Here is a 17,683-nt window from a genome sequence, read left to right as displayed (position 1 = left end):
ATATACTAAATAGAACATCAAATCACTCAGTAAATTCTTGACAGAAGTCACACTATAGTTGCTCTTTACCATCTGTCAATGACTATAAATCATTATGTATAGCAATTATGCTACTGCAGTGCTTGGGAGATATTAATTCAGCTGACGTATTTTCCAGAATCTCCTACTGACACTGAGAAAGTCGCTTAATTTCTGTCTTGTTCAGCTCCCATCTCCAAATCAGCACAGGGATTGCCTTTTCCTTTGTACCTTTAAAGTTCCTTGCATAAAGGAACTTCTGAGCAACTACTGTAATACGAATTACTAATCTAGAATCTAGACTATTCCAACTTGGCCAGGGAAAAAAACTGCAGGGACTGCGTAAGTCTGCTCCTGGAAGAATGAATCACTGCCTCTTCCTGAGAGGAAGCTGCCAACAGCTCTTGCGGGGGACACACACCAACAAAACACACTTTACTCTGATGATTGCTAAAGAAATCTCTTCTAGACCGTACTCACTTGGCTAGCAACCGCCTCACTGAGATCACTTCTCCTACTCCACTGCACCTCGCTTATGCTAAGCATAATGATAAAAATATCTCAGGCAGTGACCATGGCCAGATGCCTCGTGACTTGCAGATTACTCAAAGCATTGGTGGCCTTTGACATTGTGGAGCATGTGAAATCCCTGACACAGCTGTATGACCTGGCTCCGAGAGAGAAATGCCTTAGCGTGGTTCCACTGATTCCTCACTAAGTGTTCGCAGATGGTAGCAGATGGCTTTTCCTTCTGTTAAGGGTTCCCAGATGCAGTACGCAACAGCACTCAGTGCCGATCACCTCTTCTATCCAACATCTGTACAGAGGCTGTGGGAATGATCACGATGTGGTGTATGGACTGCAGCGTTATTAATATCAATGCTACTTTATCTTTTCTTTCAATGTGGGAATTACAACTGCCCTCTGACACATCTAATATTGAGAACATACTGAGAGATGAAAACCAGCTTGATGAAGCTCAGGTCCAAGCATATAAAGATGACATGAATTAGAGGAGAAAGCCTTGGGAGGATATGATATATCAAAGAATGAATGTGGTGGAGGTGTCTGGGGTGGATTAGAGAAGCCCAAGGAACAGAGAGGCTCATTCTGATCAGCAGCATTCCCAGGTCTGCAAGTGTGCAGGAGTCAGAGCCCAGCACTCTGCTGCCCCACCCGCTTTTGCCTCAACACGCGCCTTGCCCTCATGATGCCGGTCAGCTCAGGATGCGGCCACGGTGGCCACTCACCTGCTTGGGAATTCTGCACCTTGAGGTGCACCCGAATGAGGTTTGTTGACAGCATTCACATCCCACGGCCAACACAAGCAGCTGAAAGACACTGTCAGCCGTGGAGCAATTATTGCGATACTCATACTGTGGGAAGAGATGCTTTTTATTTTCAGCCCTTGGGAAGACTGGAGTTATTCGGTGTTTCTAAACACTCATGTGGTGAACAGTCACTTTTGACATTCTGCCCAGTTTTCCATGGGTCCCCAGGCCTGCACTGCCCCCATAAACCCAGGCACAACCAAGCCCCCCTCTCCTCACCCACCCTTTCAGGCCTCCTCTAGTGCACACACGCTAAGGAAGACGTTATTTTTGCAAGGATCCCCCAGCCATGAAGGCCGCCAGCGCCGGGCCGCTGGGCCAGGCCCCTCCCGCAGCCACCCGCGGGACACGGGCTCCGCCGGGCCGCCACCGCGGGCGGCACCTCGGCCCCGCCGCCTGCGGCCGGGCAGTGCGGAAGGGGCCGCGCCGGGGCACCCACAGGCGCCGGGGGCACCCACCGCCCCCAGGCCCAGGCGCCGAGCCCGGCCGCGCTGTTCCCGCCCCGCCCGGTCGCCGCGGCCCGCTCGGCTCCGCGCCGCCCGCCGCCGCCGGTGGGAGGAGCGGGAGTGGCCCCGACCCCGCGGCGGCCGGAATCGCGGGCGGCCGAGCGAGGCGGAGCCAGCGCCGCGCCGGCGGGCAGCTGCGATATGTCGCACCCGTCCCCTGCCGCCCGGCCCAGCCAGCCCTGCAACCCCCGCGCCTTCTTCGACGTGGACATCGGGGGCGAGCGAGGTGGGGAGGGGGCGGGAAGGGCCCCGCGGCGGGGACGCGGCCGAGACCCGCGCGGTGGGGCCGGGGCGCCCCAGGGCAGAACGCGAGGGGCCGGGCCGGGCCGGGCCGGGCCGGGCGGCGGGGAGCGGGCGGCAGCTGCGCGGCTTACGCTGGACGGGGGGGATCCGTTAGGCCCCGGTGGCGCCGGGCCCCGCCGGGCGCTGTCCCCGCGGGCTGCGAGCGCAGCGGGCGACGGGGAGGAGGAGCGCGGCCCCGCCGCGGCCGAGCCTCCTGCGGGGCGGGAGCGGGCCTGCCCTCAGGGCTGGCGCCCCGCCGAGGTGAAGCTCACCCGCCGGGACGGACCGGCCGGAGGAGCAGAGGAGGGCAAATGGCTGCGCAGGCGCCGCGCTCGCCGCGGCCTCCCAGGGCGGGAAATCCCCGCGGGTGGCGCGGGGGCGCAGGTACCTGCACGGCCATCAGTGCCCCCCTGCGGCGCGGTCCCTTGACAGCCGCGCCGCACCGAGCGTGGCAGCCTGGCCCGCCGCCCTGCCGGCCCCGGCGCCTGCGGCCCGCTCCGCCTCGGCCGCAGCGACACACACGTGGGGCTGCGGCGCCGGGCTTCGAACCCGCGGCCACGCCTGGCCGCGCCGGAGCAGGGGGTGCCCGCGCCGGAGCCCCCGTGCCCGTCGGGGCTGCGGCGGCAAAAGCTGGGGCAACCCGGTGGTGCTGGCGGTGCTCATGGCATCGCCAGAGGATGTTCAGAAATCTGGGCAAATGGTCAAAAGGAGAGAACAACATAGAAGCTGGGGTGATGTTTGAAAGCACAGGTCTTCAAAACAGGTGAAGACAGGCGCTGCCCTTTTGTCAAGATATTCTTGCTCATTTATTCCTCCTGCTACTCAAAAGAATAAAAGAAAGTCTGTAGGATGATTTGCCCGTTATTGACTTTCAGTTTTCTAATTTGTTTTCATTCCTGTATTAATTAGAATTAACATATTTACCTTCCAGTAGAGTGAAGTTATGTTAACTAATTGACTGTGAGGCTGATGAGAAAACAAGAGCATCAACTGATGGTGGCTGCTAGGAGTGAGAAATAGCTCTCCGAGAAGCCAGTCTGTGAAAGATGAGAATCTGACGCAGAATCCATTTATCAGCCAGTGCCGGATCTGTTAGCTACTCAGGTTTCACTTCCTTTAGTTAAAACATGCACGCTTTTGAATTTAAGGCTTGCTCGTAGCATCTGTAACTATAAATAGCCATTATTCATACACACGTTAAGTATTGCTGTCACTTAGTAAAACTGGGGTTTAGGAGTATGAGGAGTAAGGTTGGCGTACGTGCTTGACCTAAGCTTTTTGCTCAAATAAAAGTCTCCACAAAACAGTCTTTTCCATACAGTATCTGTTTTTGATTGAACAAGTTACATAGGCATGTTAAAATTGATGTAAAATAAGTATATGTGTTAAACTATGTGTTTTAGCTTTAAGATAGGTGTGTGTGATTTTCCACAAACATTTTTTTTGGCAGAAAATGCATTTAGTGTTTTTGGTAGTTTCTGGCAGAATCTGTCTTTATTCCCCCTACATTATTTTTGATAGTGGAATTCATTGTTACATGAATTAACCTTGCTAAAAAACCTAATGTAACTCTGCCAGTGATTGCCATGAAACAACCCCAAACTGTAAATCTGATAGTAATTAAATAAAAATACTCAGGTCTGAAGCATTAATTTCCTTTGTCTTGTAGTGCTCAACACATCACCAAGTCAAGGGCAGGACTTAAAAATACGTCTCATTCTCTCTTTGTCGTTTCAGTTGGACGCATTGTCTTTGAATTATTTGCTGATGTTGTACCTAAAACTGCTGAAAATTTCCGTGCGTTATGTACAGGAGAGAAGGGAACAGGGCCTACCACTGGAAAACCTCTCCATTATAAAGGATGTCCTTTCCACAGAAGTAAGTTCTATGAAATCTTATTTTCCTATTGGTAACAGAAGTCCTCCATTATCGGTATTTAATGTTAAATAATACTTCAGAGCACTTGTTTAAGAAATAGCTTGACTGGAAGTAAGTTGACTTCCTGATCCTCCTAATGACTAGATGTTCTTGTTATGCAGACCGTAGTAAATTACAAATTTGCTAGTAAGTTAGTAATAGTAAAACTAGTTTACTATGAGTTGTGAATAGGTTGGAATGGAGTTCAGGTAAAGGATTAAGTAACCAGTGATGGCTACAACTGAAAAGGAGTACTTAGGGAGCACTTGATAAATAAAAGGTTGGTTTTCATTTTATTTAGGCACAGGTGCTGGTGACAGGCATTGCTCTTCATCTCTGAATCATTTTTCTTCGTGCCTTTCCTGCCTTGCTGCTATATTTCATAATTATCTTCTTTTACAGTTATTAAGCAATTTATGATCCAGGGTGGAGATTTCTCAAACCAGAATGGCACAGGTGGAGAAAGTATATACGGTGAAAAATTTGAAGATGAAAACTTTCATTATAAGGTACTCTATTCAAAATACTATTTGTATTAAGTTTTTAACGTTTCAGTGATTTTTATTTTTCTTCGAGTCCAGAATTAGCACTCAAGGTTAAGGTATTTTTAGGCAGTGGAAAGAATGCAGCAAAAAAGCTGCTAACTAGTCTGTCCTTGAAGTCTTTGTTGAATATAGAACAAATACATGTATGAATACGTACAAAATGAGGTCAACCCTCAAAAACAAAGACAACCATACTTTAAGTTCTCTTTTTAATTGCACCATCAGAAATTTATTTAAAACAGCATTTTAGTTCTCATTGAAGTAGGGATATTATTTTAAGAGTGGCAGATTTTGTAACTGAGAGATATACAGTATGTTAGCATTAAATGTATTTTATGCCTTTTTTTCATACACTAATAACATCCATAAGATAGGATATAAGAAATACCTTTCTTAAGAAGTGGGAAATCCATGGTAGATTGCAGAATTAATCCAAAGGAAAATTTAAAAGGAAGTATTTTCCCCACTACAGTTATTTTCAATGATGTGAGAAGTAAAAGGCTGTTCACAAATGGCTTTTTTTCACCCAGAACGTTGGGAAAATGTGCTGTGAATAAAGCAAGTTTTTGAATATGCAAAGGTCTGAATTTGAAGGTATCATTTTAAGCGATGCTGACTTTGGTGACAGAAACTCCTACCCCTCCCATTACTTATTCCCACTCCTGTATGAGAGCTGACTTTCATTACTAGCAGCCACAGTGCAGTCCCACAAGCAGTGTTGTCAGCCCAGCTGTGGGAAGAGAGGAGGGAGCTCTACTGTGAGAGCAGGAAATTCAAAAACTGTCTTTGTCCTTGAAATCTATGTAGTGACACCAGAAAGACTGCAGGTGCATGTACTTTACACATACAACAAGTACAATTTTTGAAGAACAGTTACCTCAGGATGTGTCCTGTGTCTCGTCTTTTCATGTTTTGTTAACCGTTTTCATATCGTATTATCACGTATTATTATAATGACTCCTCAACAACACTGACTAAAAAATGTACAGACATCGTTGTCCTGTGGTCAAAAAAAACCCCTGACTGCAGTTGTGCTTCCTCCAGACAGTATTTTTAGAAAAATAAAATATGGTAATCCTCCAATAATCGGGCATCAAAGTCCATTACAAGTTTGGAGCAATAGCTGGACATGTAGCTGCAGCATTCATCACCGAGTTACAGTTGTGAGAGACGTTCTCTGAAGTCTGACACTTGCCGTGGTGGTGCCCATAGCACTGCTGCTTAAAATATCGGTCCCTCTCACAGGATCTCTCTCTCCCTGAAGGAGACTTTCTGTCATTGTTGCTATTTTGGTTGTACTGTCAAGTGAGATCTGGAGGTAATTATGAATGGAATGCAAATGATCCCCATTTCTGTACTTCTCTGATGGCTGAGCTATAGCAAAAAGTTGTCAGTGTGCCAGGGATGGGTTGAAGAACTCACTTGGATCTTGTACAGAGTCTGGGACCTCAGTTCCCATCATCTGTTGACCAAGTATGTTGGGATTTTGGTGGGAGCTAAAATGCCCTTATTACATAGAAATTGACTAGATTTTGCCCTTATTCTAGTAGTCCCGCAAACTCCTCAGACCACTTTCTCAGACAATAATGAGTTGTTTTTGTTGATACTTGAGGACACTGGAGCTCCTGTTTGTCCTTGTGGTGTTCGTATGGTTTCCTGTAAATTGCAATAAACTGCAAGACTTTTGTCATTTTTTTTGCTTACCATGTCAGATCAATCCCACTAGGCTTTCTTTGGTGTCACTTCTTCAGCGAATGGCTGTGCTGTTGTGGAACACCCAGCTTACAGTGTCTTCAGGCAAGTGGTGTTACCATGGTGTGGTTTTGCCAGCCTTCAATCTGCCAGAGAATCTGATTTTGTCTGGACCTTTTTACTTGCTTTATAAGCTTACAAAATGACAAGCAGAAACCATCACGGGAAATACTATCTGCAGTGCTTTTCAAAACACTCATGGCAAGAAAATGCACAAGTCACAACAGTTTTGTTTATAAATAGGGACTGTCATCATGAGACTGATTTTGGGACTTGGTCCCAAGTGAAATGGGGTTGCATTAAGTGTGAAGATTGGAGCCACCAGACTGCTGTCTGTAACCTTCCAAATCTTTATAGATGAAAGGTAAACCTGCAGGTGTAAGGTAACACCAGAGCTTATTGTTACTTGGCTCTTTGTTTACAAACTGTTGCTTGTCTATCTTTAGTTATAACTGCGGGGGGGGGGGGGGGGGAGGGGGGAAATAAGATTTACAGGTCTTACTCTGCCTCACGGGCAGTGAAACAGTGACCAGCCTCAACTGGTATTTGCAAAAATCTCCTACAGGGGAACCCTTTTGAGTAGTAACTTACTCGCCAGTTTGTCAGATGTGTGTTTTGGAAGCTGCATTCCTGCAGGCTTGCTAGGAATGCCTTACTAGATGCCTTCTTTTGCTGTGGAACACAGGCTTCTTCTGTCATTTGCCACCTCTGATTCCCAGGATGAGTTTCAAGATCAGAAGAGACAAAGCCAAGATTATTTCTGTCGCTTTCTGTTGGCTAGGTCTGGCTCTCAGCTGTACAACCTTTTCCCAGAGTTCCTAAGCCAAATCCTGGTTGAAAGATTCAGGGTCACTGTGCTGTATGACCAGATGAACACCTCAGGCAAGGAGTTTTCCATACCACCATGAAAATCCAAACACCATGTGGGAAAAGTTTTCACAACAATAGGTTCTTTGAGGTGGTAGAAACTACAGGGACAAACCAGATGCTTAAATACGGCTGTCTCAGCCTGTTGTCTCAAACTATCAACCTCCCGTGGAGTTCTGAGGTCTACTTCCTAGCAATGTCTGCTTCCTTCTCCTCTGGCCTGTCATACTGGTTTTTTGGGGTTTGGTGGTTTTTTTTTGGTTGCTCTCCCTTTTTCACCACAGTATCAAGTTTCTTAGGAATACCACAGCTTGCATGCTTCAGATAAGTACCAGTGTCTTGGTACAACATACTGACTTAAATTAATTGGAGTTCCTTGCACTTAATAACGAGATCAGCTTAGGGAGAATAATATCTTAATGGCTGTTCACGCCAGTTTAAGAGCAGGAGATTCACAACACATACAAAAAGTACATCTTTGCAGTAACAAGTGAAAATGAAATAATCTGTATGACGGAGCAAGGTAATTCTTATTTTGAAGAAAGAAAAAATACTTCTGAGAAAAAAAATAAACAATACCTTAATAAATTTTTGTTAGTTTGTGGCCTAGTAGCATGAACCAAAATAATTAGATGGTTAAAAATTTTAACAGAATAAAAACTGTCTCTCTAGGAAAGTGAAGGAGTTAAAAAAAAAAAAAGCCACCGACCCTTAAATAATAAAGACAACAGTCCCCTAAATGCCACAGTTCTACAACATACTTTGTGTCAGTAGCCCATATAAAATTAACGAGACATACCCATCTTGACAGTGTAAGATTCAAGTTGGTTTAAGTGGTGTAGCTTTGTTTCTTGAGGACAGTCGTCTTGAAAAATCCAGTGAGGAACTTCACATGTCCCTCAGGAGATCCCTCTACACTCCACAGCTGGGCAGGGGCTGTGTGTAAAGAAGCATCACAGCATCAGGTCACACCTGTGGCTCTGCTTGCTAGATTGCTGGGTGGCAAGTGACGCTGCAGAGCTGGGCATTGGCCCTCTTCGGTCATGACCAGTAAAATTAGTTGCCAATGGTAACTGGTTTGTACATACCTGGTATGTACAACTGTATGTAACTGGTTTACCAAGTTGTTATTCTAGCTGGCCTTGCTATACATATTAATAGCCTTACAGAATCTTACGTATGGTTTTATAACAGATCTTTTCTGTGTTGTCTGTGATTTTTTTCCCCTTCCGATGCAGCATGATAAACCAGGGCTGCTGAGCATGGCAAATGCAGGACCTGGTACTAATGGCTCTCAATTCTTTATTACAACGGTGCCTACTTCTCACCTGGATGGGAAACATGTGGTGTTTGGCCAAGTGATCAAAGGAATGGGTGTAGTTAAAATGCTAGAAAACGTTGAAGTAAAAGGAGAAAATCCTGTTCAGGTAAACAAAATCCAAAACACTTAGGGATGATGTTTATTCTTCCATTATAAGATGTATATTAATTTCTTTTTAAATGTTTGGTGTAATGTTTAGAGCTAGTAAATGTTATTTTTACTAAGTGTTAATTTCCATTTTACTCCTTGTAAAGAGGTTTTGTTCTTTTGCTGCAAATTTCCGTTGCACAAACAATTTATTGTTCAACGTATCTGTGAGGATGGAAGTCTTTATCAGGGTGAAGGTGGAAATGCACAGCTGGAAGTGTGGGATGGGTGATGAAATTAAAAGGTGGAATTCATAACCCTACCTAAGTGATATGTCATTCTTATGAATTCTAATGTCAGAAATTATTGTATTTCTGCAAAAGCAATCAGCACATAGGTCATGTCAGTTTGTGGTTATTTGAAAAATTAATACCTCTATAACTTTAAAAGACTTGGCAGTTTAAGAAAGAACTGTCTTCTCTAATATAGTAGGACTGCAATGTCTTGCATTTTGCTGCGAGTTCCTCTTCCAGCCTCTCCCTGGAGTGTGGGTATGGTGGTCTTGGACTGCTGCTCCTCCAAACGCAACACTTTCTGTGATAAAAGCTTTCTGATGAGGACAGGCCAATGATGTGATGCATTTTTGAAATCAATGCACCCAAACAACAGATGAAAAAGCATTTTTAGTGAATTTCAAAGAGTACTGAGAAGCTGTGCCTTTTTTTTTTTAATTGTCTTAGTTACTAATACTGCTGTTTACGCTTTATTTTTTTAGTTGTGTGTCATTGCAGAATGTGGAGAGCTAAAGGAAGGCGATGACTGGGGCATTGTTCCCCAGGATGGATCTGGAGATGCTCATCCAGATTTTCCTGAAGATTCAGATATAGATTTGAAAGATGTAAGTATTTTTCTTGTAAGGTATTTTACAGAATGCAAGACTTGTAGGTAATCTGAGTTACATGGTGTCTATGATGATGTTCACTAAGCCTTTTTCTTAAGAATCGATCAAGGTTCTGATTAAACAGTCACATTCAGTTTTAGAAAAGAGTATGCTGTGGACTGCTATCGCTTTTTTTCAGTGCTAATTGTACCTGATTTCCCGCCCCAGTAATTAAAACCACAATTACTTACAATTATTGCACTTATTTTTTTTTCTGTTGATTTCTTTTTACTTTTGTTTGTGCTGTAGTGACAAATTGCCATTACTAGAACTCCTTCCTGCAGACAACTAAGCATTTTTTCGATGAAGCTTTTTAAATATCCATTCTTAAAAAGATTCTGCCTCACTTACTAGAAATAATAAAGGATCAACCTTTTCCAAAGATTTTTAGTACGTCCGAGCTAGTAGTTCTCAATTCCCAGTAGCTGTTTGGTTTTCGGGAAGACCTGTTGTTGGGGGTTAAGGAGCAGACTGGTGACATCACGAAGCTCTTCTGCAGGTTTTTACTTTTGTTGTGAAATAGACAAACTCTGTAAATCAAACAGTGATTTTTTGAGAGGGGGGAAAAAAGGCGGGGACTGCACATGTAGATTCCAAATACAGAATTAGAAATAGAATAGTTAAAAAACACAGCTAGAAACCAGAAACTCCTTGTATGTGACTATTGAGAAGCACTACAACTTATGAAAATGTTTTTGGATAGCATTCGCTGTGGTTCAGGACTGAAGTTGGCAGGTGCCATATTTTAACTTTAAACTTGTTCACGTAAACTAACTGCAGAAACCATGGTGACATTGGTCTCATGCTGCGACCAGTTTTTTTCAAGATCATTAATTCTAGTAGGGTAGAAGTGTAAGCTGATAGTATTACAAATAGCAATATATACAATTATTGACAGCTTAAGGCAACTGTGGTATAGACAGCAGTAATTATAAACTGTTTAATGCCACTGGAAAAGTAACTTAACACCTGAAATGTGTGCCGTTCTGGAAATAGAAATGATGGATTTGATAAAGACAGGCAGTTGCTCTTTTTCTCTTCCATAGCTGTTTTAAGTGTTTTGAGAGAAGGAGAATTGTGTTGATACAACTTCCAGGTTGAGAGCGTGCAGAGTTCAGGTGACTAATACCATTTTGAGAAGCAGAAGACAAAATTTTCTCAGGAATAAGGCAGTCTTGGTTGAACACTTTGATTGTTAACATGTCATCTTTTCTATGAATAACGGTCAACACCTTTATATATAGCTCCGTGTGGGTAGCAACATTTAGGGGAAGGAGCTGAACTGCTATGTCGTCTCTGGTATTTTCTCACCCTTTATACTGTAGAGAACCCATTAGGAATTTCATCTTTCAGACTACTGTGTTACATAAAGTAGAGGATATTGTAGGAGTGGTTTGAAGCTAATATTTGTCTGAAATTGGGAGTATTTTTATTCTGAGATTTTATAATTGTTGAAAGAGGATGGACATGGGATCCTACTGTTAAACATTAAGTAATTCATGATTTCTTTCGTAAGTACATTCATACTTTATATTTTCCATCTATTTTATTAGGTTGACAAGATTGTGGCCATAGCAGAAGACATAAAGAATATAGGAAATACTTTCTTCAAATCGCAAAATTGGGCAGTGGCAGCTAAAAAGTATAGTAAAAGTTTACGGTAAGGCTGTCATCAATCATTCAGGTAGTTCCTGTAACCCAGATTAATATCAGTGTCAAGCAATGAAACATGCATTTAAAAAGTACCTATTGCTGTGCTCTTTTTTTTCTCTTTTTTAAAAAAAAGAGCCTTGTGAATCTGGAAAATATCTGGTTGATTTTTAGGTACTTATTCAAGTAGGTCTTGTACTCATTGCTAGGTAAGAGCTATAGGCAGGAAGAATTGTTTAGAAGTGACTAAATGCTCCTTTTTTAATATTCTTGCTGTGCTGGTACGTAACTGGGAAGAAAAGCACAATTGTATACAGGGCAGTTAACGGACAGGAAAAGAGGGAGATGCTTTTTCTCTAATTTCTAAAAAACACTAGGTTTAGGAAATTGGTAGGTTAAGAGTACCCCCAAATGTGACCCTATTAATTCATTATTTTTTTTTGTGAGGCTCCATACCATCATCCTGGCTCCTTGTATAATTCAGACTTGCCTTCAAAACCATGGTCGTCTTTTCTGCTTTTGTTTTCATACTGCTCCTTTCTTCTTTTTATGATTTTTGCTTTACATGTAGGAGCTTCTCCGAAAAACTAAAAACTGACCTTTATCCCTGCCTTCTTAATGATCACTGGTTAACTACCAGTAACAAGTAAGGAGAGAAAAAGAATTCAGGCATATTTAATGCTTCAGCGAAGTTTTTCACTGGGTTTCAAACAAATGTCTTTCTGAAGCATAAAAACGAATCCTTTAATCACAGATTATTAACCCAAGATGCAATGTCTCCCCCACCCTCAAAAAGCCCATCACAGACCAACACAAACCTTAAAGTTAATAGGATTTCTATGCAAACCTTTTAGAAATCATACAGGAAAAAGGCTGGAATGATCTTTAAGGATCTCTGTCCATTTCCTTCCCCCATTCTTAGGTAAATATCAGGTATAATTAAGCCATCCCTTACAGTTAGGCATCTTGCTCACTTCTAAGCACACCCAATGAAGGCTTTTCCAGTTTTTGTAGACAGCTTCGATTTGGTGCTTGTCCTTGTGGATGGAGAGTTGTCCTTGTGGATGGAGAGGATAACTCTTCTAGACTAAACAAATCTGATAATTCCAGCTCCTCTTTATAGGTCATATTTTTGCAGACAGGCCCTGTTATTGTATCTTAAAATCTAATACTATACCTAGGATGGTGTACTTTAGCTCTTATTGGAGTATCTCCCATATCTTACAACTCACCTAGCAAACCATCTGGCAATGTTTTTTTCTTTTTACCCACAGTAACCATTATAACCTTCTGTTCTTTTTTTTCTCTTATTGCTGTGTAACCATTTTAAAAATTCATTTTGTACGTAAGAATTGACACTATCTTGCCAAAAAATTTATTACTTCCTGTTGTCTGCCTTGATAGTCGTCTTACTGATTCTTTGACTTGGAAGCTCTAATTTTGTTTCCAGAGTGGTTGCAGTCTTCCATGTTTTGGTGTGATTTAGAAATATTTTAGGTGTCTTCTGTTTGTTTTGAACATAACAGTTTTCTATTATAACTCTACTGAGCTTTTTACCCTTTTCTCTGTCTTCTGGTTCTCATCTTTCACATGATGCTCAGCAAGTGGAAAAATCACTGGGACTAGGTCTAATTTACTTTTAAAGCATTGGTTACTTCTCTGGTCCAAAGTTGCATACAAACCATGCAACACCCAAAAGATAGGGCATGCAAAAATTGAACGTACATAGGCACTGATATGCAAAGACTGCATTAATGATGGCATGCTTAAAATGTGAGTGTATGCAAATACATAGTTATTTTTTAAATAAAAACCACAGAAGTTCTCTCAAGTAGGCGGTTAAAAGTTAGAACTTTTATATATGCACAACAGACCTTTGCCACTTGAAATAAAAACCTGACAGCATTAGCACATTGTAAATTAAGAAGAACAAGATACAGTTTGCCTGTGACACAGAGATGCAGTAACTGATGTGGCTTAGTCCTGAGCCAGTGTCAGTTTTGAAATTCAGGAAGAAAGTCGTGAAGCAAGACAGTGGAAAGAAGGTGGAGTTACTAATGCTCATATACCACCCTCCTTTACAAAGTCACGTTAGCTTCAGACTTCAGTCATAAATGCCTAAACTAATTAAAATATTACTGAGGAAACTGAAGAAGAGATGAAGCTTCTCATGAACGTGGAAGGGGCAGTGGTGGTGTTGACTTTTTGCCACTGATAAGCAATATGTTTCCTGAGAATAACCAGTCATTGAGATCAAGTCTAATGGTTTCATGCCATCTAGGATAGTGCATTTGTCTAAGAAAAAGAATGCTGTTAGTGCAGTGGAGGACTAGGAGTTAGGTGAAAACATTTCACCAGTGAGTTCATTTTTCTCAGGGTAGGTCTCCTATGTTTAGTTTAATAAATATTTGTAATAGTGGAATTGAAGCCGCTTTAAAAATAGCAGTTTGGATAGGCCAGTTCACACACATCTATGGAAAGATAGCTAAGGGCAGAACAAAATGGAACTTGCGACACTAATCCGTGTTCCTTGTAACTCTGTTTTCCTGCAGGTATGTAGAAGCTTCTGAAGCAGTGGCAGAGGCGGCAGACAAACCAAAGTTAAAGACTGTTGCTTTGACCTGTGTTTTAAACATTGGCGCTTGTAAACTAAAACTGTTGGATTGGCAAGGAGCTATTGAAAGTTGTTCAGAGGTAAATGAAATATTTAGTGTTTTGATTAACAATTAGCCTATATAGAAGATGGAGACTGGAACTACAAAGCTTTTTTGAAGAGTCTTTTGACAGGCTTATGGTCTGAAAGTAAACAAAGTAGAAGGCTGATTGTGAAGTTATTACTAACTTTCCAATATGTGGCTTTTTAAAAAGATTTTGAAATTGAAATGCCTGATTAGAAACAAACAAAAGAAGGCTGTCACTTGCCTACTGCCAGAAAAAATGCACACTGCCATTGTCAGTTTGGTTTGCAGAGCTAATTTTTGTTTTACAAAGACTTAACTATCTTCAGTGAAAGTAATACTTTTCTCTGGAAGACTAGTATGAGCAAAACACTTCTTGCTTTTAGATTTGATGGTCTTATATTTTATTCATTGAAGTGACTTTTCTAACTAAAGCCTTTTCAGGTAGGCATAGCAGTGAAATGAAACCAGTGAACAGAAACAGAGAGAGAAACATGCTAAATAAGGAAACACTGAAAAATAGTAGAATTAAAGAAAAAAAAGTGTGAACAGTGACATAGACATACTGACAGAAGTTAGTACATTTGAGAAAACTTTAAATAAATCAGTAAGACTCTTGACATTTTGAAGGAAACAGAGTAAAGAATGCTCTTATCTGTTAGCAGAGGATCCTGAGCAGCATCTCCTAGGGCTTCAGACTGGAAGCAGGAGTCTCAGCTAACCTGGGCGTGAGGGGTCTTTAGAGAACTGGCTTGCTTTCTAGCCTGCTGATGGTGTTACCACGTGGAAGACTTTAATAAACCTATATTCAGAATAGACAAATGGGAAATGAGGAAAGAAAAAAACTGTGTAATGTGGTATCAGTCATCTAGAAAATGGTACAAATTGAAACAGCATTAAAGTATTACAGATAAACATTATTAATCATAATACCACTGTGGGGAAAAAAACCCCCTACTTCCTCTTTTTTACGATTACAGAATTATATAAATACATAAAAATAGATAAAGGCTACACCATACCTGTAATTTAGCCTATGTCCATAACAAGCGTTACACAGTGTATCAGTGTTTTAATCAGAACACCAGTTTCCTAAGATTAACAAGTAGAGTTCAAGGTAACTGTTAATGAGAAACTATATACTTTCACTTTTACGATTTCCTAAAGCCAAAATCAATTTAAATTAACAATCTGCAGTACATGCATTAGTTGGTGTAAATAAGGAACTGCAAACAGCTGAACCTGTTCAAACAAACCTTGCTTTAAAACAGCTGTAAGCACAACGGTCAAGCTAAACCCAAGGAATGCTGCCTACGTGTACACAACACAGACACCAGATTTTCTGATTCTCAACACAGAAGAGGCTCTAGGCTTTACACAGGCAGATCAGGAGCAGCACATAGAGTAAGACTTTCTTTATAGTAGCAGCCAATAGTGAAGTGCTTTTAAAAACTGTGATTGTATAGTCCAATGTCTATAATTCTTAATTAATGATTTAAAGTTAATAAACGCAATTAACAAATCCAAACATTCGTGCAAAGAGATTTTCTCTGCTCACTGAGAAACTATATTCTTTAAAATAATAATTAAAAAAGACACTATAGAACGACCTGCAATAAGAAAAAAGAACACAATCTTCACAGGCAAGAAAACAAAACAGCCAGCTAGCTACTTTACTTGAGGCACTTTGAAGAAAACAGTAAGTAACCACGTAGTGGAACAATCTCTTTGCCCAGCCAGTGGTTGCTGTTTTGATACTGTCATATTAGAGCTGGAATATGTACAAGTTAGCAAAACCATTTAGCTCAAAAAAGGTGTAATGACTGCAACTCTGCGAGGTTCCTGAAGCATGAGATGGATTGCTTGTGTGTGTCTTTCTAGCCTGCAGTGGAAAAAGATTTACAGGAAATTTGTGTGTTTTATTTAAGACACTATTTGAGTGTTTTTTGGTGTGAAGGAAGCAGCTGCACTATAGACTTGTACTGTGAGACTCAAGGTTAGAATAATTTGAACTGCAGAAACAACTCTACACCTCTGCCTTGACAGCTATATGGTGTGTGTATATTCTACTCTAGGTTCCATTTTACGCTCATGCATGCTTCTCCTTCAGAAAAGACCACTTCTGGTGCAGTAGTGTTAAAACCGATTAGCTAGCTCTTCAGTGTGCTACATTACAGCGTTCCTTTTTACACAGTTAATGTGTTGACAGCTTACCCTCAAACCAACTGGAGAGATTGTCTGCTTGTGTGAACTGTGCCATTTGTGGAGATGGGAGGCTGTGAAGTATATGGAACATTAATGTGACAATTTTATTAAATTTACAGGCTCTCAAAATAGATCCAGCAAATACAAAAGCTCTCTACAGACGGGCTCAAGGATGGCAGGGAATAAAAGATCTCGATCAGGCATTGGTAATGATCGCAATATTTGATTATTTTTTTTTATAATCAAAGCATTTCATTAGAACATGAATTTGTATTTCTCTTTTATTCAAGGTTGATCTTAAAAAGGCTCATGAAATAGCTCCTGAAGACAAAGGTAAAATAAAGCTGTTTCTTTAGAAATTCTTTACTTTTTTAAAGAATGTAACAAAGTAACCAGGACAGTATTGAGTAGGAAATCGTACCCGTCTGATGCCTAAAATGCTGGCTTCTAAGAGCTTAAACACCAATGTATTAAGCACATAGCCCACTGAGGTAGAAAACATGTTTTTATAAAGCAGTGATGCTTCTGTTGCACCGAGAAACCTGCGTATGTAGGTCAACAGCACACCTCCCGTACCACCTCCCTGTCTCACAGGGGTCTTACTAACTTTCTTAATTTACTGGTCTAATTGGGTAAGATTTTTAGCTCATAAATTCGGTGCTGGGACCAATACTATGCTTGCTACACCCTCTACTCTGTTACCTTACCAGGTGAAACAAAGTAAGGGACAAGGTTGTTTTGCTGCTAGCATCTGACCTAACACAAGATTAAATGCAGTTCTAGTAAATGAAATAACACGGGTAAGTTGCAACAGTGTGACCTGGTCTTGACATATTAGAAGGATTACTGTAACTATCATGGATTTTCTTTTTAAGCAGCTATCCAGACGGAAACGCTCAAAATCAAGCAGAAGATAAAAGCCCAAAAGGAGAAAGAGAAGGCAGCTTATGCTAAAATGTTTGCTTGAATTTTTTTTCTAAGCTTTTAAATCTTTGCACTAACTCATGCAAAAAGATTAACAGAGCTGCTTCTTTCATTGGCCCTGTACTGCAGTTTTCAGTGTTTACAACTCAGAAGTCCAATAATAAAGACAAACTGTTCAAAGGTGAAGTGTTGTGGGTTGTTTGTTTTTTAAGTTGTAGTAGCTTTCATTTTGTGACTCAGGTGTGCTTCTAGATGTGTTAATCAGTGGTGGCTTTGCAGCTTAATAGTGCCTCCTAAGCAGCTTGGTTTCACACCAAGACAATTTAGGCAGTTTCTGCTAAGAGTTTTTATTAGAGCAGGCCTCATCTCTTCTAAGGAATAAAAATGCTGATAGACATACATTGAAGGTGCAAGTATAACACTTTTTTTTTTTTTTTTTAAAGTGTTTTACAGGGTGTATTGCAGATGGGCTCTGTTATCATCAGCAAAAAAACCCAACAACCCACCTGTAAATTTGATGTAAAATGTGTAACACTTAAAAGCAGTAACAATTTTCTAGACTGATGTATTTTTCCTACTGCAGGGTAGGATTACATATAGTATAAATCACACATATAGACAGACTTTTTTTTAAGGGCACATACTAAATTCTTCTACCAT

General features: G+C 41.3%; 1 protein-coding gene across 2 annotated transcripts; it reads left to right on the top strand.

Moving 5' to 3' along the window:
* Positions 1-1,896: 1,896 nt before the first annotated feature.
* On the top strand, positions 1,897-17,209 carry PPID (peptidylprolyl isomerase D). Of its 2 annotated transcripts, none has more exons than XM_055698558.1 (10): positions 1,897-2,081; positions 3,875-4,015; positions 4,457-4,563; positions 8,457-8,645; positions 9,402-9,524; positions 11,120-11,226; positions 13,769-13,910; positions 16,219-16,305; positions 16,390-16,432; positions 16,975-17,209. In XM_055698558.1, exons 1-10 carry the CDS (start codon positions 1,997-1,999, stop codon positions 17,064-17,066), a joined length of 1,116 nt encoding a protein of 371 aa, XP_055554533.1. In that variant the 5' UTR covers positions 1,897-1,996; the 3' UTR covers positions 17,067-17,209. The 2 variants fall into 2 exon arrangements, with proteins under 2 accessions (XP_055554533.1, XP_055554590.1); XM_055698615.1 differs by having other exon boundaries at positions 1,901-2,081; positions 16,978-17,209.
* The last annotated feature ends 474 nt before the right edge of the window (positions 17,210-17,683 follow it).

Source organism: Falco cherrug, chromosome 1 (assembly GCF_023634085.1).
Source record: "Falco cherrug isolate bFalChe1 chromosome 1, bFalChe1.pri, whole genome shotgun sequence".
In the NCBI taxonomy this organism is placed as follows: domain Eukaryota; kingdom Metazoa; phylum Chordata; class Aves; order Falconiformes; family Falconidae; genus Falco; species Falco cherrug.
Note: the sequence above shows the minus strand (reverse complement) of the source record. Positions and strands in the feature narration are given on the sequence as shown.